The sequence below is a fragment of the Ambystoma mexicanum genome, chromosome 9, assembly GCF_040938575.1.
Source record: "Ambystoma mexicanum isolate Mex_15411 chromosome 9, UKY_AmexF1_1, whole genome shotgun sequence".
NCBI lineage: Eukaryota > Metazoa > Chordata > Amphibia > Caudata > Ambystomatidae > Ambystoma > Ambystoma mexicanum.
In genome coordinates this window covers 16,323,300-16,346,555 of record NC_090931.1, presented here as the reverse complement: position 1 = coordinate 16,346,555, position 23,256 = coordinate 16,323,300, and the positions used below count along the sequence as shown (strand labels likewise).

Sequence of the window (23,256 nt, the reverse complement as noted above, 5' to 3'; positions counted from 1 at the left end):
GCCATGCAGCCAGACTGCACAGGCATGGCCTCACTCCATGAGCCATGCAGCCAGACTGCACAGACAAGGTCTCATGTAGCAAGCCATACAGTACGTCTGCACAGGTGTGGCCTCACTCCATGAGCCATGCAGCCAGACTGCACAGGCGTGGCCTCACTCCATGAGCCATGCAGCCAGCCTGCATAGGCGTGGCCTCACTCCATGAGCCATGCAGCCAGACTGCACAGACAAGGTCTCATGTAGCAAGCCATACAGTACGTCTGCACAGGCGTGGCCTCACTCCATGAGCCATGCAGCCAGCCTGCATAGGCGTGGCCTCACTCCATGAGCCATGCAGCCAGACTGCACAGACAAGGTCTCATGTAGCAAGCCATACAGTACACCTGCACAGGCATGGCCTCACCCCATGAGCCATGCAGCCAGTCTGCACGGATGGCTCTTCACTCTATTGAGCAAGGCAATCCGTCTGCACACACATGATCACAATTCATGAGCTATACACCTTTCCCCTGTTCTCTCATTCCCCCACATGCCCGTGAAGTTTCGTTTGGCTCCTTGGTAGTTCCGCTAGCCAGTAATTCACAAGAGTTCTGTTCTGCCCTCTAAATTAGCATCAGTCAGCCGAATGGTCCCGGGTACCCAAGTTGACGTTGTTATAGTATTATCATTGTTCTTTTATTTATTTATTTTTAAACTTTTCTTTATTGGCAAGAAGTAGTAGCTGGCACATTAAAGGTTACAGCAACAACACACATTACATATTTAAATTGTAAATGGTAAAGGACAGGAGGCCACACATAGTCATGACAGAGGTTAACAACAATAAAGGCGTTTATGGTGTAGTGTGCTCAGTCCCCGGATCTGGAGATGGGGGAGAAGATAGAAGGTCCAGGTCCACCCTGCGGTTCAAGTAGCTACAAAACTCTGTCCATATGTTCTTAGGCCGAGCATTACTAGGCAACATGTTAATGTAGTCTTCTTCACAAGATTGTGTCCAGGTGAGGGCTGTCAGCCACATTTCTAGGGAAGTGGGGGATCTGCGCTTCCAACATTGCAGGATGCATTTCTTGGCAACACTCGCAGCCACATTCTAAAACTTAGCCTCTCGTTTCGCTTCAGCCCCCTCCCACAGTCCAAACAGTAAAGATAGGGGGTCAGGGCAGACAGGAAAGCCCACTATCTCTGAGAGGGTCTCAAGCACCGCATCCCAGAACGGGGCCAATGCCCCACAGGACCAGAACATGTGAGCGTGGTCCGCATCGTTGGATCTGCATCTTTGACAGGGGTGGGATTGATCCCGGGCAAACGTCCCAATCGCATAGGGAGTGTAGTACAGGCGATTGAGTAGCTTGTATTGAACACATCTAACTCTGGAATTAAGAGAAACCTTGCGTGTATGCATGCACATTTTGGTCCACATATCGTCAGTGATGTTTAATCCCAGATCATGGCTCCAGGCGTCTCGAACAGTGTGGGGGGTTTCTACAGCACGTGCCATTAACATGTTATATAGGGAGGACACGATGCCCTTACCCCCAGCGGAATTGGTAATGTAGCAGACCTTGGAGGACTCAGGGGGTTCGTCAGGATATGAAGTCCACATATCTTGGACCGCCGCCCTAAATCGAAAGTATTGTAGCAGTTCCAGTGAGGACTTGGAGTGCCCTGACTTCCACGTATCTGGGGTAATGAATTTCCCATCGGGGAACAGGTCGGAGAATGATCTGTATCCCAGGTCCGACCAGTGTCGCATGAGGAGCTTATCTTGTGTGGGGGTGAGGCCGGGGAACGACCAGAGGGGAAGCCATTTGTAATACGAGGGGGTACCAGAGCCGGGCTTCAGAATCTACCGCAACGCCCTAATAGTGGAGGCCACTGGGTCAGCGGGGGCCTCCGAGCGATACGAGTGAAAAAGGATCAATGACATGATGTTCACCTCCTCGGTCGCCAGGATTTCAAGCTTAACATGCGGGAGGGTTCCTGGTGATGGTACCAATATGTAGCATGCTGCGCTTGGGCGGCTATCCAATACTGGGCGAGATCAGGTGCACTAAAGCCACCCCTCTCATAAGGTAGGGTCATATGTTGCCACTTTCTGCGCACGGCACCAGAATGCCATAGAAAACGGGCACACCCCGCATGCAGGTCCGCAAAATACTGTTTCCCGGGCCAAAGTGGGACATTAGCGAATATGTATAGGAGCTTCGGGACAATAATCATTTTTATAAGGGACAGTCTCCCTGATAGTGAGAGGGGGAGGTTCCGCCACCTTTACATCCTAGCGTCGGCATATTGCGCGGCAGCCCCGTAGTTATTGGACAGTAAAGAGGATCTTGAGAGGGACACCTGGACCCCTAGGTATTTGATGCCCTCAGGTGCCCATTTGAGAGGAAATTCGCATGTAGGTTGGGGAGTTGCGGGCGTGAGGGCGAAGATTTCTGATTTAGTGTAATTTATGGAAAGCCCGAGAATGTACCAATCTTGATAATTTCGCGCATGATCGGGTCAAGGTGGACTGAGAGGTCTTTGATGTATAAGAGCACATCATCAGCATACAGTGATATAATTTTGGGGGTATCCCGTAGGCGAATCTCTTTGCGCACGTGGTTGTTTCGGACGCTATCCGCCATGGGCTCGATGGCCATCGCGAATAACAAGGGAGAAAACGGGCACCCCTGCCGCGTCCCCCTGTGGAGAGAAAAAGGAGCCGACAGGTAGGAGTTGACCAGGACCCTGGCCACGGGATCAGTGTACAGTAGTTTAATGCAGGACATCATGTATGGGCCGATCCCCATCTTCTCCAGCACCGCCCAAAGGTATTGCCACGAGACCATGTCGAACGCCTTTTGGGCATCCAACGTCACCGCCACAGCATTGGCTTGAGGGTCAATTCTAGAGAGAACGTTAAACAGTCGCCGAATGTTTAATGCCGTGGAACGGGCAGGGACAAAACCACTCTGGTCTGGGTGAATCAGGAATTTCATGATAGGGAGGAACCTATTTGCTATGATTTTGGCGAGGATTTTGGTATCAGTGTTGATGAGGGACAGAGGTCTATAGGAGCCACATTCATCCAAGGGCTTACCCGGTTTGGGGAGTACAGTGATGACAGCCTCAAGGAGGGAGGGTAGAAAGCACAGCGACTCCTCTCAGACCTCATGAAGACGTGGCGCAAGGAGGGCAACATGTTCCTGATAGAACTCGGCGGTTAGGCCGTCAGGGCTGGGGGCTTTACCCTTAGGGAGGGCCGAAATGACAGTGGTGATCTCGTCAAGGGTGAAGGGTGCATCTAATTGTTCTTTGGTGGCTAGAGATATAAGGGACATTGGGATACGGTCTAGGAGATCGTCCAGGTCCTGCGGCCTGTGCTCTGGTTGTTGGGCGTAAATGGTCGCATAAAAATCTGCAAAGGTCTCAAGAATGGGCCGGTCAGACCAATGTCACACTCCGTCATTGTCGACGATACTATCAATCCGAGCTCTACCTCCCTCGGCCCGGGCGAGGCGGGCTAGGGTACGGCCCGGCCTCTCTCCTTCACCATATTTCCGAGCCGCAACGGGTCGGGCAAGGTATCTTATCTCGCTGAGGGCAAAGGACTCAAACGCATCCAGTTCAGTTCGTATCTGCGCGAGCTTGGGTGGAGAGGGAGTGGCTGCATATTTGCGCTCCAGCTCCTTGAGTCTGGACTCAGAGCGGTGCAGAGAATTTCTAATGTCCTTCAGGACCCCAGCCTCCCTAGAGATACATATGCCCCTGATGAAAACCTTAAAGGCCTCCCATCTCACCCCATCTGTAGTATCATGGCGCTTGTTGTTATCAAAGAACGAGGAAATGTCTGCGAGGATGTCAGCCTTGAAGAGAATGTCATGCAGTGCATCTGACTTAAACCGCCAGTTAGAGTGCTGGGGGAGGGCCGGGTGTAAGGCGATGTCCAGTGTGAGCGGGGAGTGATCGCACAATGTGCGCGGGAGAATCTGTATGGTAAGTGTTCTGCCCATGAGCCCGGCGGAGAGAAGGAAAAGATCAATCCTGGAGTGGCTGTCATGGACAGAAGAATAGAACGTGAACTCTTTCGACAATGGATGGAGTACTCTGCAGGGATCCACCAGTCCAGCAGTGAGCATGTGTGTATGGAGGCGACGAGCGGCTCTGGACAGAGTTCTACACCGGATTTGTCAAAGTCGGTGTCCAGGATGAGATTCATGTCCCCCCCCAGATAACAGGAACCCCAACATATCCTAGGAGGATGTCAAGGATATGGTCAAAAAATTCGGGTGCATCGATGCATGGGGCATATGTGTTGACCAGGAGGCATTCAGTATTCGCCAGGAGACAGTGGAGGATGACGTATCTACCCTGGTCATCAATGTGGCTGGTGCGAAGGGAGAATTCCAAGGACTTGTGAATCAGAGTGAGGACACCCCTGGACTGTGAAGAGAACACAGTGTAGTATTTGTTGGAGCCCCATGAGGGGGCAAAGGAGGATGAGAGATGAGCGAGTGCATGGGTTTCCTGCAGGAGGAGTATTGTGGCCCCGTGCCTCTGGACATAGGCGGTGATCCTGCGTGCCTTCGTGAAGTTGCTGAGCCCTCTGATATTCCAAGACATTAGCCTAATAGCCATTCAGTAGCCCTTTAGGGGGGATCCCAGTAGTGTGTGAGAAAGTATGTTAACCAAGTGCCGGCCATCAATACAGTGGCCCTTTGCATCGTACCAAAAGCTACCACTGCCTTGCCATTTTTGCCATAATACCCCCAAAACTACCCCCACCCCCTCCCACACTGCCCCCCCAAACAGAGCAGTGCCCAAGAGCCCAGCCAAAGTTCCAAGGCACTTGTGCCAAACCCAACAGGGCAAGGCCGGCCTTCGCACCCAACAGGGGTGCAACCAGTGAACATAATAAGCCAAACTCGGCGTTGCAACTGCAGCGGGGGTAGCTGCTGCCGTGAGCCCGATTGGGCGGTTGATCGGGGGACTACACAAAATAACATGTAGCGGTAACCATGTTAAGTTGTAGAGGGAACACCATGGTATAGTACAGTAAGCAGAGGGTATTGAAATAGAAGAACCCAGACAAAGTGCCGTATCAAGTATAGCCCACACTAGTGATCCACTTCGAGTTTCATGAGGCTTTCAAATCAAGTTACGACAAACAATGGATGCACAGAAGAGAGGATACATGAGATTACAAGGAAATTGCAAGTGGCAAGCGTGGCAATGACACCATAAATGATTCAGGTAATGAGTGCAGGGCAGGCCGAGTCAACCCTCACCGACAGGATCGTCCGCCGGACCAGGGACAAGAATATGGGACTTAATAAATTTGACCGCCTCCTCAGGGACCGTAAAAAAGTACAGTTTATTACAGTGGGTGAGTTTCAGCCTTGCAGGGAACAACATGGTGTATTCCACTTTCCTTTCTCTAAGCAATTTTTTCACACCATTAAATTGCCTGCGTTACATTTGAACATTGACTGAGAAGTCGGGAAAGATGCGAATAGTCTGAGACTCAAATTTCAGTTCCCCTTTTTCGTGGGCTAGACATAGGATGTGGTCTCTACCCCTGAAGCTGAGAACCTTGGCTATATTTGGTCTGGGGAAGTCACCCGGCTTGGGGTGCGGGGCCAGTGAACGGTGGGCGCGCTCAATGGTGAAGAACGGTGAGAGTTGTGGATCCCCCAGGAGGTCTCTCAGAAGGGTCTCGACTGCGAGCTCCATCTTGCCCTTGAGGGCCGACTCCGGAACCCCCACGATGCAGATATTGTTCCTGCGGGATCTGGACTCTAGGTCATCGCACTTTGCTTTGACCTGCTTCATATCCCGCACAAGGTCGGAGACCATGCCCTGGAGCACGTGTACCTCATCCTCAGTGGTTCCAATCCTGGTCTCGGCCTTGACAAGCGTAGCGCCATGTTGGTCCAGTGTAGTACGTAGTGAGGCGACGTTTGCATTTATGTCATCCAATTTTTCATAAAATGACGCAAAGTTTTTGGCCATAGATTCCATGAGTGTCATGAGGTCCGGCTGAGGAGAACATGAGGATACATCTGGGTCGTCCTGTGGGAGGGCCGCTCCCCCCTGATCCTGTTTAGCAAGTGATTTAGCAAACTTGTCCATCGCTCCAGCCTTGTTAGCCCCGCAAGCCTTGCCAGACATATTTGGAGGCACACCTAGAACAGCAGGGCAGCTATTGCAGTAGGTTAGCAGTGGGGCCCCGGGGGTTTAGGGAGGGTCTCTGGGTCCTGGTCAGCACTGGGACGGTTATTGCATGGGGCCTGGGGTGAAGAGTACTCCGAGCAGGTATATTCAAGGGCTCCTGGCCCACTCTGGGGGGCAGGCAAAGTGCCTCAAGCGGCCGTGTCCTGGGAGGATATGTGACAGGCGGCGCACGCCTCTGAGTTAGGTCCAGGCAGCCAGAGCCAGCAGTGAAGAGCAGCACAGTCAGGGGGCACCTAGCGACCTCAGGGCACGGGCAAGTATTTGCACAGTATGGGGAGAGGAGGGTGGTGAAGCGCCCAGAGTCGCACCAACGCAGGACCCGTGGTCAGAGTGAAGCTGGCGAGAGGCGCCACAGGGCCAGGAGGGGCACAAGGCACTAGTGCAACAGTGATGGGCGGCGCAATCCAGGGTCACAGTTGAAGGGCTCCGATGGTTAGGTGCGCAATCCAGGGGTATCTCAGAGGTGCCCAGGCAGTGGACCAAGCTAAGCAAAGATGAGTGGCTGCCCACAGGAGAGGAGCAGCGACATCCTGAACCACAGGGGGGCTGCCCAGACACGTCAGTGTAGAAGATATAGGGCCTGATGGCCTGCAGTCCCTTGATACGTGGAAAGTTCACTGTGCACGTGGACTTGGTATATGTAGAGAGTGTGGGCGAGTGGTCCCCTTAGGGGCACAGTGCATGACAGTCCCAGGCCCCAAACCCCTCACCTGCAGGCACAATGTCCAGGTCACCGTCGCCGCAAGGGTCTCAGTCGCCCTGGCCGCCAGGCACCAGAGCGTGGAGTCCACAGGCAGGCCTCAATTAAGGCGATGTATGGGCCAGTGTCGCAGTTTCAGCCTGAGGAGTTAGGCGGGGGGAAGGGCGCAGATGCGCCCCCAGGGAAGGACCCCCGAGCAGCCCCCACAGGGCTAACGATCCGATGTGGAGATCCCCTGGCAGATCTGGGAGAAGACAGCAGTGCGGGGGGCGCTCCAGCAGCCCCCGCTGCGTAGCGTCCGGGGATCCTGCGGTCGCAGGAGGTGGTGCTGTCCCCACACTGGGACCCTTCCAGGGTGGCCGGAGAGGACGGGCCGCACGGGCCAGCAGCAGCGAGCGGCGCACCAGGCCGCAAGGAGAGCGGGGGCGAGGAGGCGGCGCTGTCCCCACACCAGGACCCCTACAGGGGTGGCCGGAGAGTACGGGCCGCACGGGCCAGCAGTAGCGAGCGGCGCACCAGGCCGCAAGGAGAGCGGGGGCGAGAGGAGGCGCGCCGAGGAGCGGGCGCGCAGCAGGGTGGGCAGAGCTACCTGTCTGGTGCTGATAGTTAACCCAAGAGGCAGATGCAGAAGGGAAGAGCCAGGATTTAAGTGCCTTCCGGAAGGCGAGGTGAGCCTCAATGCGGCAGATAATAGAAGGGACAGAGTTCCAAATGGTGGGTGCTTGGATGGAGAAGGAGGATCCCCTATTCTGGTCGATACGGCAGAAGGGATGACAAGGAGGAGAGCGGTGCCTGATCCCAGGTTTCCGTTGTGTCTGTAGGGAGTGAGCGTGTGTTGTAGATATTCAGTAATGAGTACTATTGCTGAAGTACACAAACTAACACAGAAAGTCATGGTTTCACAGTGTTCCCTCCTGTCCCCAGAGGCCAGTGGAGCAGACCACTCCCAGCAGGTGAGTACTCTATAGGTGAATGGAGATGGGAGGGAGGGGGGAGTTTAACAACTGGACAGACCAAAATATCGATCAGTCGATAAGTAAATGAAAGTTACATCAGGACTGGCCCAATAAAGGATGCCATCTCATCACAAAATTCACCAGAAACAAATGGCTGCAATTAGGTGGAGGGCACTTACATTAGGTGGTGTTAGGAGAGTGAAGTGCAGAGATGTCTTATTCTAAAAGGAATGCGACATCATTAGTACCTTTCTTAAATCGCACCAAGCACCCTGAAGCCTCCGCAGCCCCATGAAGCCCCAAAGAGAAATGGCAGAGTGCAGGTGAGTGCTTTAGGTGACTGTCCTAAGTGTCCTAAGTGTCCTAAGTGTTCCAAAGGGAACAATGGGACAAACCCAGTAGGTCTCCTGCTGCTATTGCTTAAACGAGTTAAATACCCAGCTGTGGAGTCTTGGGGATGATTTCCAGTCCACCGTTCAAGACTCGAGTACAGAGAGGGGGGGTCACAGGCATGTTACAGATGCGCGCCAGAAAATGCAGGCACAGAGGCCACTCCGCACCCAGAGCTAGGGGATACTGGGCATGGGTGCAACAACTTGATCAGGAACCGAGAACCACAGAGACCCCTACTCACGGCGCTGGCATCCGTGGAAAGGACTAAGGAATGGCCGGTGCACAGGTAGGTTGCAAGTTCACGATTGGGTCTTGCCATTCGTTTCTTGGCATCTCTGGTTCAGAGAAATAAGATCCCAACGTATTCCAGAGCCAGAACCCCAAGATCCATGAGGAAAGCGTGACCTGTTTACATGACCCAGGAGAGGAGGGCGCCACTTCAGTGGAGGTGCAGGCATGACGGATCAGTAAGTCTCATCGACATCTCTGATGAGAAAAAAGATCCAGCCAGTTAACAAAGATGGCCCCACGAGGCAGGACAGCGACAGCAGGTGACGCAAGATGATGAGCAGTGAACCGTCAGGGCAACAGCACTTGACTCTGTTCTAGACTGCTCAGCACGGGCTCTCCCATCAGACGTCAAGTAAGGACTGCATGGCTGGAAGGGAACACTAGGACAGCAGACCTGGGGAGCCTAGCAGTTGCAGTCAGAGGCACAGGCAGAACAGAAGAGGACAAAAAGGTTTCTTCAGCAGTCAGGAGACAAAAATGCTTCCAAAACAGGACAAGGCCCAGCCGGGAAAGGGAGGACACAGCAGCCCCAGAAGTCGTCCGTCACACTAGCAGAGCTTGCAGATGAATACTAAAGACTCTGAGGAGTAACCGGGGCCTCAACGAATAAGCACATTCACACAAGGGATGGCAACCAATCCCCATTCAGACAGCACGCCAAGGCCTGGAGGCCGGCTAATCAGGGCTGGCCAGAAAAACACCAAACCCACAGACACTCCTAAACCAAATGTTGCTTGTGGGATTTAAAAGACCATAAGGCAATTTAGTCTGACTTAAGCCCAAACAGAAGGTGACTGTGTGGACTCGGGATGAGCCAAGGCCAGCTAAACTGGTCCACAGAGACAAAGAAAGGCCACACAACTAAGTGGTCTGACTAGGACATAAACAGTGCCATAATAACCAAGTGGCTTCCATATATCAGAATTTGCACTGTAAAAATGGCTACATGCTTAGTCTACGCAACACAAAAGCACACTGCCACTAGCCTACTCTCCAATACACTTTCAATGTGTTAGACTCACCATGAGACTGAAATAAGCGTCTCAAAAGCAAGCTTTCCCCCACCAGCCATAAGGACTAGTAAACCAGTAGATCTGAAAAGGTCCTGTGGTGTCAGGGAGACTTCAGTAGAAATCCCTACGGCCCTAAAAGAAAGATGATAAACCAAAGAAGCCAATAATAAATGGGGTGGTGTAAGGGTGCAGAAGGAGGACGCTGACACACAGGTGGCATGGTGATTGCTACCCCCGTAAGGGCGCAGAAGGAGGACGCTGACACACAGGTGGCATGGTGATTGCTACCCCCGTAAGGGCGCAGAAGGAGGACGCTGACACACAGGTGGCATGGTGATTGCTACCCCCGTAAGGGCGCAGAAGGAGGACGCTGACACACAGGTGGCATGGTGATTGCTACCCCCGTAAGGGCGCAAAAGGAGGATGCTGACACACAGGTGGCATGGTGATTGATACCCCTCTAAGGGCGCAGAAGGAGGATGCTGACACACAGGTGGCATGGTGATTACTATAGACATTTATTTAGTCAAGAAAATAAAGAGAACACCTTACTTTCCCCATCTCTAAGGGGGGTTTCCCCGCCTCAACTAAAACACTAAGGGTTCTATCAGAATGTCAGTGTAAATCAATAGTCCACCGTCCTGCGTCCGAAACCCTACTTCTCTCCCTTACACTTAGAGATGAGGTAGAGCATTCGGGTCCAGAAGAAGGACTCCCTTCTTCTGGGGCACTGGGGATAAAATTTACTTCCAAGCGTTGGTTTCTTCTTAGGGAAATGACTCCCTTCCCTGAGAATGACTCCCTTCTCCTGGGGGACTGGGGATAAAATGTACTTGCAAGCGTTGGTTTCTTCTTAGGGAAATGACTCCCTTCCCTGGGTCAGAATTGATCTTCCAACATAATAGAGAAAGTTATGACACTTCTCTCTGTCAGGCGCAAGACTGCGTATCAAAGTCTTTTTAGCTTTGGTTCCCACGAGAATGACTCCCTTCTCCTGGTACTTGGCTTTTCACAGCTCAACAAAACCAGGGGTAATGACTCCCTTTCCTGAGAATGACTCCCTTCCCCTGGTACTTGGCTTTCACAGCTCAACACAACCAGGGGGAATGACTCCCTTCCCCTAATATTCTTGATCCTACCTTAAGGATATTTTGCAACAGTCATTCGCGCTTCTTCTCTACTTCTTTGCTAGACTTGGTTCAGTCGCCTGTCAAGTATGGCCACACGGAAGCTGACTGGTGTCTTTTGCTTGATATGTGTCCTTTCAAGTTGGCCAAGAGAATGTATCCCTTGTTCTGACCTAGTATGCCCTATGGCCTGGGAGAATGGCTCCCTTCCCCAGGCTTCTTGGCCCTGACTTCAGGTTTGGGATCTACCAGGGGGATTGACTCCCTTGCCCTGGTCTACGTATCACGCAGCTTCAAACACACAATTCTCAAATGTTAAAAGGGTCTACAACCCCACCTTCTCTTCTTTGATTGGACTCACTTGGTACGTCTCTCTACCAAGTATTGCGATGAGGAAGATGACTTGTGTTACCTTCTAACTTTGGGTTCTAGACCCCGGTTTCTCTTTGGTTATGCCCAGTTGGCTTACTTTCTCGACAAGTACTGCAACGAGGAAGATGCCTCTGATCCTCCGCTTCTTAATTGGGGTCCCAGACTCTTCTTCTCAAGCCCCCACCGCCTTCGAGCCGTTGACCTTTTTGGGCACTTGACGAACTCTGGTACCCCTTGGGTGCTTGCTGTTGCTTGTCGGGTGGCACAGGTGCTTCTCTGCTTGCCTGGTCTGGTGCGTGCCTCTCCTTCCCGACACTGGCTCCCAACCTCAAGTTCTGCTCCGGACCAGCCCACGCCCTCTGTTTCTTCGCTCTCTTGAGGCTAGATTACCTCCTTCTTCTCTGCGTCTTCTTCCAATCTCCCGGACTATGCAGTCCTTTTCTCTGGTCTGCTGGTGCGGCTCGGTCTCCCCCGAATTTAGCTCTCCAGGCTTCAAACAAGTTCTACAAGTCTCTTGTCAGTTTCCTATCTCCGTCTCACGATTACATGTGATATTAACGAAGAGAAAATAACAAACAACATTTATGTCTAAACATTTTTAATGAAAAGAATACAGAATTTTCTATTTTTTTTTTTAATTGGGGAGGGTCCTCCCCAAATGCCACATATCCTTTTGTTTATAACCCCATCCCGAACCCCTCACCACCCATTTTAACCCCTTACCCCACCCCACCTCCATATATATACTTTTTTTTATAAAATTGGGTATTTTGTTTGTGATAAATGTTTAGACGTAAATGGTGTTCATTATTTTCCATTAGTTTAAACCACTGCACACCCTGTCTCACAACCACTCCTCCGTGGAAAGCTAGAATGGTCACGGCAATTCCACCAGGTGTTCTTCATGGCTCTGCTACTCCTCCTCGTCACAGTACTTATCTGGTACAATCAATTTGGGTAGTTCCGACTCTTGTTTGTCTCTGTATTTCCTAGAGTCACAGACTTACAAAGGTACATGGGGGTGCGAGGTAAAGTGTTGGGGGATGGAGGTGGGTAGGGTGTTGGGTGAGGGGTGTCAGTGTCCCAGATGGTCATCGTTATCCCCAGAGGGGGAGTCTCTCCCCATGAGATCCTCCCGCTGTGTACCACCCCAGGGGGACTATCAGGGTAGCAGCCTCACCACCCTGGCCTCCTGGGCCAGAAGTGACAATACCCAGGGATTCTTCAGAGTGGACAAAAGAACTCCAAAGGGGAATTCTGCCCTAACTGAAGCACTCACTTGGAAAATGATGTGTTAATTGGACTATCGAACATTCCATATCTATGGAAGCTCAACATTCCTTTTCCTGTTTGGATGGCCTGGCCCCTAGCTCGCTTAGTCTCCACTACCCCTCGGGCCTATTCATTGCTATCTGCACCCTAGAATGGGCTCTCTTCATCCACCTTATCCCAACCTCCCTAAATTCATTTTCCATACATTACATTTCAATGTATTGAGGAGTTCTCTTGTTAGTACCGCCTCAGTAGACTGATAAGATCGCACAAGTGGGTTCCCAAAACGTCAGCATGACATCCGCTAGTGGTGTAGACACGGTGCCCATGTGCGGTCACTTACGTCCTGACATACGCGTGAGCATTGCTTTTCTTAATCGTAAACATCACTTTACAATGGAAGGCTATGCTTCACCAGCTTTCCTCAAGCGCAATACAAACTTCCACTAGTGCCCTTCCAGATGGAACATCCTCAACTGCCTCTACGGAGGTACCTCCCAAGCCGCAATCCATCCAGAACAAGCCAACCTCTCCTTTGCTAACCCCAAACCACCTCAGCACATCCTGCAGCTGCTAAATCGTCCTCATTTGAAGCATGGTAGGTTTGGTTGACCAAATACATATATGTATGTGGGTGGGGGGTGGGGGGTCGAGATGGGCCATGAGGAGGAACCCCATGTAACAAATAAAATCATCAAAGATTTCTCATCTGAGTTGACCAAGCCTACCACGCTCACAAATGAGATGATTTAATCACGTAGAACCCATGAGTGCACCGCGCATGCCACGAAACTCAATTATTTTATTTTCCTTCCTTATTTTTACCAAAGCCTTTGCAGCCTTCCTCACCCCCAATGCTTTTTGCATTAGTGGATCTTAATCCCTGCAGTCCTGCATCAATAGACATTACTTTAGAAGGACCCTTGGGTCCACCCACGTCTTCCTCCTTGCCATCCCCAGGATCCAGAAGTGGTCACAGTACAGACCTCACATCTCTGGAATTGTCTCGGTCTCCTGCAGAAAGAGGAAGAAAAACAGATCACCCCTTCCAGTCAACCTCCCAACACAGCTGTTCTGCTTCCCTAACTGAATGCCTTGGCAACCTACTCTCGTTCTGCATTCAGTCTCCCCTCCCACTGCTTCTTCCCTCTTCATGCTCTCGTCCATGGTGCCGCTCACCAGGGTTGTAGGTTCTCAGAGTAGTAAGACATTCATAGACTACATTGTGCATAGATGGAGCCCAAGAATAAGTCATTTCTTGGACAGCTAACCCACATTTCCCCATCGCACACCACACCTTGGCAATTTAGTGGAAGGCACGGTTTGACTCCACACACCCTGCACACACATACAACATAAACATTTTTGCACATTATCTCTGCCATAAGAAGGAAGCGATTTAGTCCATAGTATTACTCCTCTGTGCAGATACACACTCCACGTAGACATGAGTAACTATCAGCTTCTTGGCCACCCTCGCATAACTTTAATGGCTGAAATGCACACGCGCATATTAGCTCCTCACAAACTCGCCCACATTGTGTACTGCAATCCCTCAGAGGGAGTTCAACCAAAAGCAGATTGGGACCATAATTATGGTGAAAGGCACTATAACAAATAACACAATGAATGAATGAGAAAGTGCACAGCATGTGCAGCAGTCGCCAGAAGCATAACTAACCCTTGGAACTGAGGGTAGTTCCATTATCAGGGCACGTTTATACATGCGTGTGCCTACTCAAGATGTTAGAATAAAATAAATGAAATATTTATAGCAGCGCCCCTAGCCCTCTGGCATTTGGACACTAGCTACATAGGTAGGTATAGTTCAAGCAGGTGGAAGAGCCTAACTAGTTAAATGGTTGAGTCTCGGTTCTTTTCCTGAAGATTTGGGCGGACGTTTCAGAGCATAAGTGGAGCGGGAGATTGTTCCAGGCGTTAGCCACCACAATGGGGAGACTTGAGCAATCTGCATGTTTCCGGCGGGAGTAGTGGTGAGTAGTGGTGAGTAGTCGCTGGCTGTTGGAGGATCTGAGCTGTCTGGCTGGTGAGTATCTCTTAATCCTCTTGGCAAGCTAAGTCTGGCTTTGTTCCCCAGGCAGCGATGTGCAATCGTCAGTATTTTGAATTGTATCCTTTCCCGGATGGAGAGCCAGTGGACGGAGCGCCTTGGTTTAGAGATGTGGTTAGATGTGGGCAGATCCGGGGCTGCTCTGAGTGCATTGTTTTGAATGATCTGGAACCTGTTCAGTTTTTTGTCCCTGTGAGGAAAGATTTCATAATTTTATGTAATTGTCCCTCCATTTGTACACCCCCAAACTTTTTGCTGCTGTTTAGACACCATTAACTGACTTTGCCAGAGGATCCCAGCCTTCTGCTGCACTCCTCTGGGCTTTCGCTCACTTTTTATAGGGAAACTGACATGCCCTTAAGACAGTCAGTACTGGGAGACTTTGTTTGCCTTAGTCCTATCCTCATGTTGCAGCTTTTGTGCAACATGTAACAAGTGTGCAATGTATCTTAACATACAGCACACTTTGGTCTATAGTCAATTCCCAAAGCCCTAGATACTCTTGCTGGACTTTTTATGAAATGTGCAGATGTGTCATGGACAGGACTGGTGGCAACAATCATTTTGCATTATTTTTAACCCTTTCCTGCCATTTTAAATGTGTTAACCGCGTTTAGAACGAATAGGTGGCCTGGCTCCAAAATGGCCATGCCACAAGGTTCTTTGTCCTGTCCTTTGGTCATCTTGCCCCTTCACCTTCCCCAGGTCGAGTCGACCCGGGCCAGTCCTTATTTGGTCATGCACTTTCCCGCGAATCCCAATGCTTTCGCAGGCTTCTGCATGCCTTGTGTGTGTGCCTCCAGGATGTGGGCTGGGATGTCTGGTCCCAATACACATCCTGGGTGCCAGAGAGTCTGGAGTGTCCTGAATGCCTGAGACCACCGTGGTCTGTGATTGGTCCACGTATGGAGTGAGGGTTTGTGAGCAGATCTCCCATTGGGTCCTCTCCGTTTTGGCACAAAGACATCTTTGGATAAGAGGAGCCTAGAAACAGCACTACCAAGTCGATCTCCTGAGTTATCACTGAACAAGGGATAGGATCCAAGTATCCTGCAACTACGAAGCTAAGTTGAGGAACCGCTGGTGACCCGCTGAAAGGTTTGGCACCCTGAGCCTGCTGTCGTCCTGTGGGACCCCTCTGCATCTGGTCGTCCTAGAAGGTCTGCGAAGACGCTTCGAACCATTGGAATAGTGGGACCAACTTTTCATGGCATCTTCACCAAAACCTGCAAGTAAGCTTTCTCGGAAGTGTCCCTGGGCCAACCAGTGGGTTGACCAGCTTACGCAGGACCTTTGCTCTGTTTCCGCTGTCATTTCGTTGAGGCACTCGAAACTTGGTATACTGCTAGCTGTGTGTCCACTGCACCCTGACACCGAATTTCGTACACTTGGCATTCCCAGGTCTGAAGTGAGACGAGTGCGCCCGGACCGGAGTAAACGCAGTTACCGTGTTACCCTGCTGCGGCAACGTCCATTGCAAGTCCACTATATCTGCGACCCTCTTGCCCCTGAAGCCTGCTGCAGTGAAACTGGGGTGATTCATCCACTCTGAGCTGAGAAATTGCCACTGTCCCATTTGGGAATCCTCACTGGATCTCAGGAACTAAAAGGTGCCGAGATGTCCTTTTTGCCGCCGTCGAACCTGCAACCGAATTGGACTAACCTGCCGAAGTTTGGGTCTCCTTGCCTCAGGGACCAGTGAGTAATCTTTACCCCAACCGGTGGCCCCTAGCACCAGAGCCCAACTTTACGCACAAGTGGCCCCTTGGGGCCCCTCTCCTGTCCATTGCTATTGCAAAATAGCGACTCCATCCTGAACTGCCTCTGCCTTCAAGTGGAGGTCCTTCTTGAATAGTGGGAACTTATTCTTCATCGCCTTATCCACTTTCCCGAGCTGCTAGAGACCCCTAAAGAGACCCTGTTTTGTCCATTGTAACAACCCCGTGCATTGGCACACATGCACTATTGAGCACAAGGCTCCACTCTTCTTAGAGCTTGGTCTACCTCTTAGTTAGATGAATAACTGATGTCGTATTGGGTCTAGGAAGTACCTGCACTTCAGACCCCCCCTGACCCCCCGGTCTTGTATGTATATTTTATTGAGTGTGATGTATTGGTTTACTTTAGTATTACCGTGATTCTTTACTATGGTCGATGTTACAAAGGCCTTGTAATAAATTTATCTATATTTTTAATAGAACACCTGTCTGGAGTAATTTGTAAGTGTCCTTGCTCTGTGTGCTCATCGAGGTCTTTCAGTCACCCTCTCCCCTCCTGAGACTTAGTCTTTACCGCCGCCATAGCTACCCTGATTGGTCTGACTTGTCCAGAGGTTACCCTGTTCTAAGAAACTAGGTTGGCCTTCTGAACCTCTGCCCCTCCAGGTCAGAGTTCAGAAATCCTTCTTAACAGTCCCAGAGTAAGGCATTGCAGTAGTCTAGCTTGGAGGCACCAGAGCGCGTCCACCCGAGAGGCGGTTTGTGGTGGATAAGAAAGGTCTGCTTGCTCATATGAGTTTAATCGTGTAAGCTGTTCCAGAGTCAATGTTGTTGATTTGCCGGGTCATGTTGAAGGAGGCGTTGAGGTAGAGACCCAATGTTTTGACAGATGTGGAGACAGGGATGTTGTGGCCATCTATGGGGAAGTGCCGGCATGCTGGATCAAGGTTTGAGAGCAGGCATGCTGGATCAAGGTTTGAGAGCCGGCATACTGGATCAAGGTTTGAGAGCAGGCATGCTGGATCAAGGTTTGAGAGCCAGCATACTGGATCAAGGTTTGAGAGTCGGTATGCTGCATCATAGTTTGGGAGCCGGCATGCTGGATCAGGGTTTGAGAGCTGGCATGCTGGATTAAGGTTTGAGAGACGGTATGCTGGATCAAGATATCACCTGTGACCACACGCAGTGCCATTTCATATTACTTTGGAAGAATCTATTTGTGTGATAACCATGTGGGTGTTGTATTGCAGGATCTTCCAAAACCAATCCGTGCCAATTTTATTCTGGATGTGGAAACAGATGAGCTTTTTATCACGGCAGGGCTGCAGGATCGTGTCGTTCAGGTAATGCTGACCCTTCTGTGTTATTTGAGATATTTTACTTTGAAGGCTTGATAAACCTTTCGGTGTAATTGGACCTGGAGAAACTTGAAGACATTGGGCCTCATAACGAGTCCGGTGGTAGCCGTGCCGGTAAAACCGGCAGGCTGCTGCCGGACTCATGAAGTTTTCCCGCACCTGGCTTGCCAGTAACAGCAGGGATTCTAACCCTGCCGGTCCGGGAAGTCAGGTGCCGGAAAAATGGTATTCCCCATTCCCATTTGATTCCGATGGGACTCAATGGGAATGGGGAACACAGAGGCACCGGCACCGTTAAAGTCTGCGAGCGGCTGCCGTTCCGCCCGCCAGATCACACCTGGTGGGCGGGACGGCAGCTGCACACGGACTCGGAGTGTGCCGGTCCAGCAAAATGGTGCTGGTAGGCTTTCCGGCCCCGTTGTTACCACACCAACATGCTCGTAATGAGGCCCATTGGGTGTTTTTTAGTGTGATCCCATGGCCCCAAGTCACCTGGACATCATGTTTCCAGGCCTTCTTGGAGTTCTAGTCCTGGTTTAGGTAATAATCTTCCACTGAAGGAGGCTGGGGTAGAATGTCCCCAGCACCAGGAGCGCAGGGTGTAGAAGGGCTCACCGCTGCATGGTGGATGGAAGGGCTCTTCTACTGCCGGAAGGGGCTCGGGGATGTGGGTAGAACACCGCTTTCCCCGTAGGTGATTGGAAAGGAGGATTCTTCTGCATGGAAGATGATTGGGTAGAAGGACTCTTCCGCTGTAGGGTGTGGGGCTATCTTGCTGCAGGGATGATGGATCCTACTTCCGGGTGGTAGAATGTCGCTCCTGCTGAAGGTTGATGGGTGGAACCGAGGAGGAGATAGGTGGTCTGCTGGAGGAATTGGGCCTATGGCTTCCTGTCTTTTTTGTTCTGTTCCCCAGCAGTCTATGCCCTCCTCATGTCCCTCGGGTGCCTCCAGTCCCTGAAGCCCTAGTCCTCCATCACTGTATTTCCACTGGTTCCTTCTATTTATATTTGATTCTTTGGGTCCACTGTATTCTTCAAAGAGGTTTCTGAATATTGTGTGATTTTTATCTGAATGGTAACGTTGATTCCAACATCTAATTAACATATTTTGTAAGGCAAGGTACATGCTATAGTAAGCTGTGCTGTTTTTAACCATGGCCTACATGTTTTGCTTCACTTTCTAAATAGTTTCACCAGACAAAATGGTAATATTTTATGATTAAGAAGATGTGATTTTTTTGTGTGAAGCGCCTAGCATATTGTTTCTAAGCACTGCTTGTTGTTTATTTAACTAATGTCTGGTCTCACTCTAGGTTTATGAAGGGCTCATCTACATGGACTTCAGCAAAGACCTGATGGAGAAACAAGGCTTTGGTAAATATGTTTATTTTCAGAGTACAGCAGCTCAATCGTGCTCTGCCCATAAGCACGATTCACTTTTTTTTAAAACTTGATTTTTGTAGTGTTAGTTGTTGGAAACAGTGGTTCAGTGAGCCCCCTCCCCTATCCCACTCCGGTGTTCGGATCTTACCATTCTTACACAAGTTCAGAAGTCATATACAGTATCTCATTTACATCCCCCAACTTCTCTGTTGAATGCCCCGTCTCCATAACATCACCCCGTCTTTTCTCATCACACATCGACCCTGACGCATGCGCCGCCAGTTCTGCGCGTCTAAGTGTTGTTTATATGGATCCCATGTCTTTAGGTCAAGCACCTGGGTCAACAACCCTTCCATATTCAGGTTCCATCTCATTACAATAAAGAATGTCTTCTGTCCATCTTTCCTTTGTAGGACACAGTGCCCCCCTCATACCATTGCACCCCTTCTTTTTGCCAGTAGTAGTAACAACCCGGTTAGCTTCCTCACTCAACGGCTTATGCATTTGATATATCCCAGTAGAGCCCCTAACAGCGTGGGATCCATTTGTTCCCCAATGACATCACTTAATATCCTAAATACCTCCTCGCAAAAGTGAAGAATGGGGAGTAAACCCCATGCCACGTGGAGACAGTCTGCTGGTCCGGCCTTGCATCGAACACATTCATCTGAGGTGTCCCGGTAAAAATGGCGAAAGGAAATGTACGACTGTAATAAAATGGATGCAGAAACGTCAAATTTACCTGTTTAAACCTACTATTGATAGGTATTTTTCCAGTTTGTGCACAGCAATATCGCCATACGTCGTCGGAAAAAAACACCCCCAGTGTCTCCTCCCACTTTCCCTTGGACGATGCCGCACACCCTTCTCGATTCCACAATATTTTGCTATAAAGTTTGTAAACCATCCTGCTATTGGCTACTAATCCCATCACTTCATCCAAGGTAGTGGCTGTCTCTGGCTCCGACAGGAAGCCAGAAGTAAACCTTTCAGAGTATTCCGCAACCGGAAGTATAAGAACAAATCCAAAGATGTAACATTCGCCCTGCCCTTCCATCCTTCTATAGTCAAAAACTGCCCCTCCGAGAAGAGGTCTCGGAAAGATGAAATACCTAACCGTTCCATACAGCGTGTGTAACCCGATTCCCTGGTCAGTGGTAAACCCTGTTTGTAAGTAACTGCTAATTTGGGTGAGTACAGAACCCCCCCTTCCCCCTTCAATATTAACGCATGTTCTGCACGTCAACTTCACCTTGTTCTTTGGCTTAGATGGTCTACCAGGAGCCGTTAATATAATGGATCATAGTAGGGACGTCGCTGCAAGGTCCCTTTCTATCTCAACATGACTCCTGTCCATCCCATCTCCATACCAATATACTAAGTACTCAGCATGGGTGTCATCCTAATATGCCACCACGTCAGGTAAAGACAGCCCAACTATTTGCAATGGCACAGCCAATTTTTGCCAAGCCATACGCACTTGTTTGCCCGCCCAGATGAACCGCGATATCTCTGACTGCACCTCCCGAAAGCAAGACTTGCGCACAGCAGCACATTTAGGAACACATACAGAAACCAGGGTAATTAGACAATTTTTACCAGGAAATCCTACCATAGAGGTTAAGGGGGAGCCCCATCCACCTCCCCAAGACCATTTTAGTGTGTTCCGGCACCCTTCCATAATTACGTCGGTATAGAGTCTCAGGAGATTGAGCCACCTCAATTCCCAAATATCTAGTGTATTCCATTTGCCATTGAAACGTAAAACCATCAATAAAAACTGCACAGTGATTTCCGTGAGTGGGAAGAGCACTGATTTTGTAGTATTTATTTTCAATCCAGAGCATACACCAAACCCCAGCACAACTGCCACAATCGGCACCAAATTATCCTGTGGGTCCTTAACAAAAATCACCATTTAATCGGCATAAAGAGACACCACCACCTTATGATTGTACAACTGTACCCCCCCCCCCTGTGTATGTGACCACCCTCCGCAATTTGGCAAGTGGTTCTATCGCCAGGGAAAACAACAAGGGTGAAAGAGGGCACCCTTGCCTCGTGCCCCTCTCCAGCGATAAATTGGACATAAGTTGTCCATTCACTCTAATCTTAGCGCTGAGCAGGGTATAGAACAATGGGTCCATGTATATAAACCCCTCTCCCATCCCCATTCTTCTCAAAACTGCAAATAGGAAGGGCTTTTCTACCGAGTCAAATGCCTTCTCGGCATCCAACGGTGTTGCCACCACAGAGTCAGTTGGGCTCACCACCGACATCAAACCAAATATGCGATGCAACCCGTAGGAGGTAGAGCGCCCCGGAATAAAACCAGGCTGATCTGCTTTGATGCATTTATGCATCAGGGGCGTCAACCTGGTAGTCAGCAGCTTCACCAGAATCTTGTGATCTAAGTTAATCAATGAGATTGGCAGTAGGAATAACATTCATCTGCTGATTTCCCCAGTCTGAAAAATACCAGGACCACCACTTCCCTCCTGGTAGCTGGCAACAGCCTCTCCTGCAATGCTGCTGATAGAGGGGCCAGTTGCGATGCAAAAACTTAAACACCTCTGCAGTAAAGCCATCCGGTCCAAGAGCTTTCCCTCATGAGTGCCTTTATTGCTTGGAGAATTCCTTGTTCTGTAATGGGCCTCTCTAACCATTCTCGCTCCTCCACGCCACACCAATAGAGTGCTACCTGGTCAACAGATATAGTGCACAGCAGTACAGGGGTGTGGGCAGTCGAGGTTTAAGCCCAGGAAGGAAGAAAGTGAAATGGCCTGGTGCTTGGAAAAAGAGAGGTGCCTTCTGAGATAGATTAGTGCGATTGTCAGGAGAGGCGCAGAGTCCGGAGGATGCTGCAGGCAATGAGGCCAACAGACAACACTTATGTGATAGCTGAATGGTGGGGGGTCCAATACCCCAAGGTCTCATGGATGAGGTAATCAGCCTTGCTATGCCTATTAATGGTTGGTGAGGGGTGAAGGGGGGGCCTACAAATGAGCCAGCCCGGACAGGTACAGACAGGGGCCTTAGATTATGGGCCTTGGATAGGGACCGGCTTCTGCCTGCTGGCGAACCCAACTGGCCCAAACGCAATTGGCCAGATGTAGCAGTGGCCAGCGAATCAGGGGGTGCAGCTTCAGGTGGTGGGTTGCTTCACCGGGGTGAAGAAAGCGTCGGCCATCATGGCGAATGCTTCGAGATTACTTTTCCAGTGTCGACTAACGTAGCCCCACAAGATGTGAGCCACTTCTGGACCAGAGCACCCACCGTTAGCAACTCACTGGAAGCCTCCTCTCACAGTGTGGAGCGGGAGAACCGTCAGCTCAAAATCACAGCACAAATTACATTGTTTTAAAAAAAATATTTTTTATAATTTTTGTTCAGTAAAAAGCCCTCAGGGCTTACCGAGTTATGGTGTTGGAAGGCCACGCTGCTCCTGCAGCGATCGATGGAAGTTGAGGGCTCCTGCCCTCACACGCTGTATGCAGTGCCTGTTTGGTGGTGAATGGAGAATTAAGAGGGCCGCAGCCTAGATTAGGGGCCTTGGAGAGAGGGGCCGGCTTCATGCAATCTGACATTCAAAATAAGTTATTTTCACTTGATTCACTAACTTCAGTGTTCATTAAGAGCAACATGTTCTGTTTCATCATTGCGTTCAATTGCTTTCATCTATTTGGTCAGTTTGGTATTCAATAATAGTAATGTAGTGTCTCATTCAAATCAAGGGAACGGGTTCTGTATCATTCATTTGTTTTTTTCAGTCTTAATAGTCTTTTGGGGATTTTTGCTCACACTTCATTTCTCACGTAGCTCCCCCTTCTCGGGTCTGTGTTTTGCTCCCACTTGGTTTCCGCACACAGCTCCCCTTATCTTGTGATACTTCTTTGATTCCTACAGACACTTTCAAGAACAGGATTGCATACACACACAATTCTAACTATGTATCACTTCAGGTTTCAACAAATGCGTCTTTCTTCCTTACGCGCTTGCTCTGTTACTTTGCATTCACTCGCATAAAACACAAACCAAGTTTCTTATTGTATTTGACACACCGGTTATTTTTTCTTGACTTTCCCCATTAACGTCTTTACCCTCTGAGGTCAGGGTCTCACCACCTGCCCCTTAGACACTCATGGGCTCCCTTCCTAGTTTAGGGGAACTAACCTTTTCTTGACAACACTTCAAAAGGGAATAACACACATCCTGGCTCACTTTCATGGACATCTCTGGCTCCTTGGAGGTACAACTCCCTTACCACGCTTCCCCTCTCTGCTTCAACTTGCAGACTCTCAGCGTGTCATCCTCGTCCAGCTGGTCCTGTGTAACATGTTCTGTCCAACTCTCTTTCTAACTCTCCCTTCTGCTTTCTGAC

The 23,256-nt window shown here is 50.1% G+C and overlaps 1 protein-coding gene across 2 annotated transcripts in view; it reads left to right on the top strand.

Annotated features, from left to right (window-relative positions):
• Positions 1–23,256, top strand: part of LOC138487609 (uncharacterized) — a 508,482-nt gene that overhangs the window by 407,254 nt on the left and 77,972 nt on the right. For both annotated transcript variants that reach the window (XR_011274510.1, XM_069614083.1), the window contains exons 16-17: positions 17,383–17,475; positions 18,806–18,866. Coding sequence is in view for 1 of the 2 variants with exons in the window: in XM_069614083.1 (XP_069470184.1) it covers positions 17,383–17,475; positions 18,806–18,866 (154 nt within the window). In the remaining variant the exon portion in view is untranslated. The remainder of the gene's footprint in view (positions 1–17,382; positions 17,476–18,805; positions 18,867–23,256) is intronic.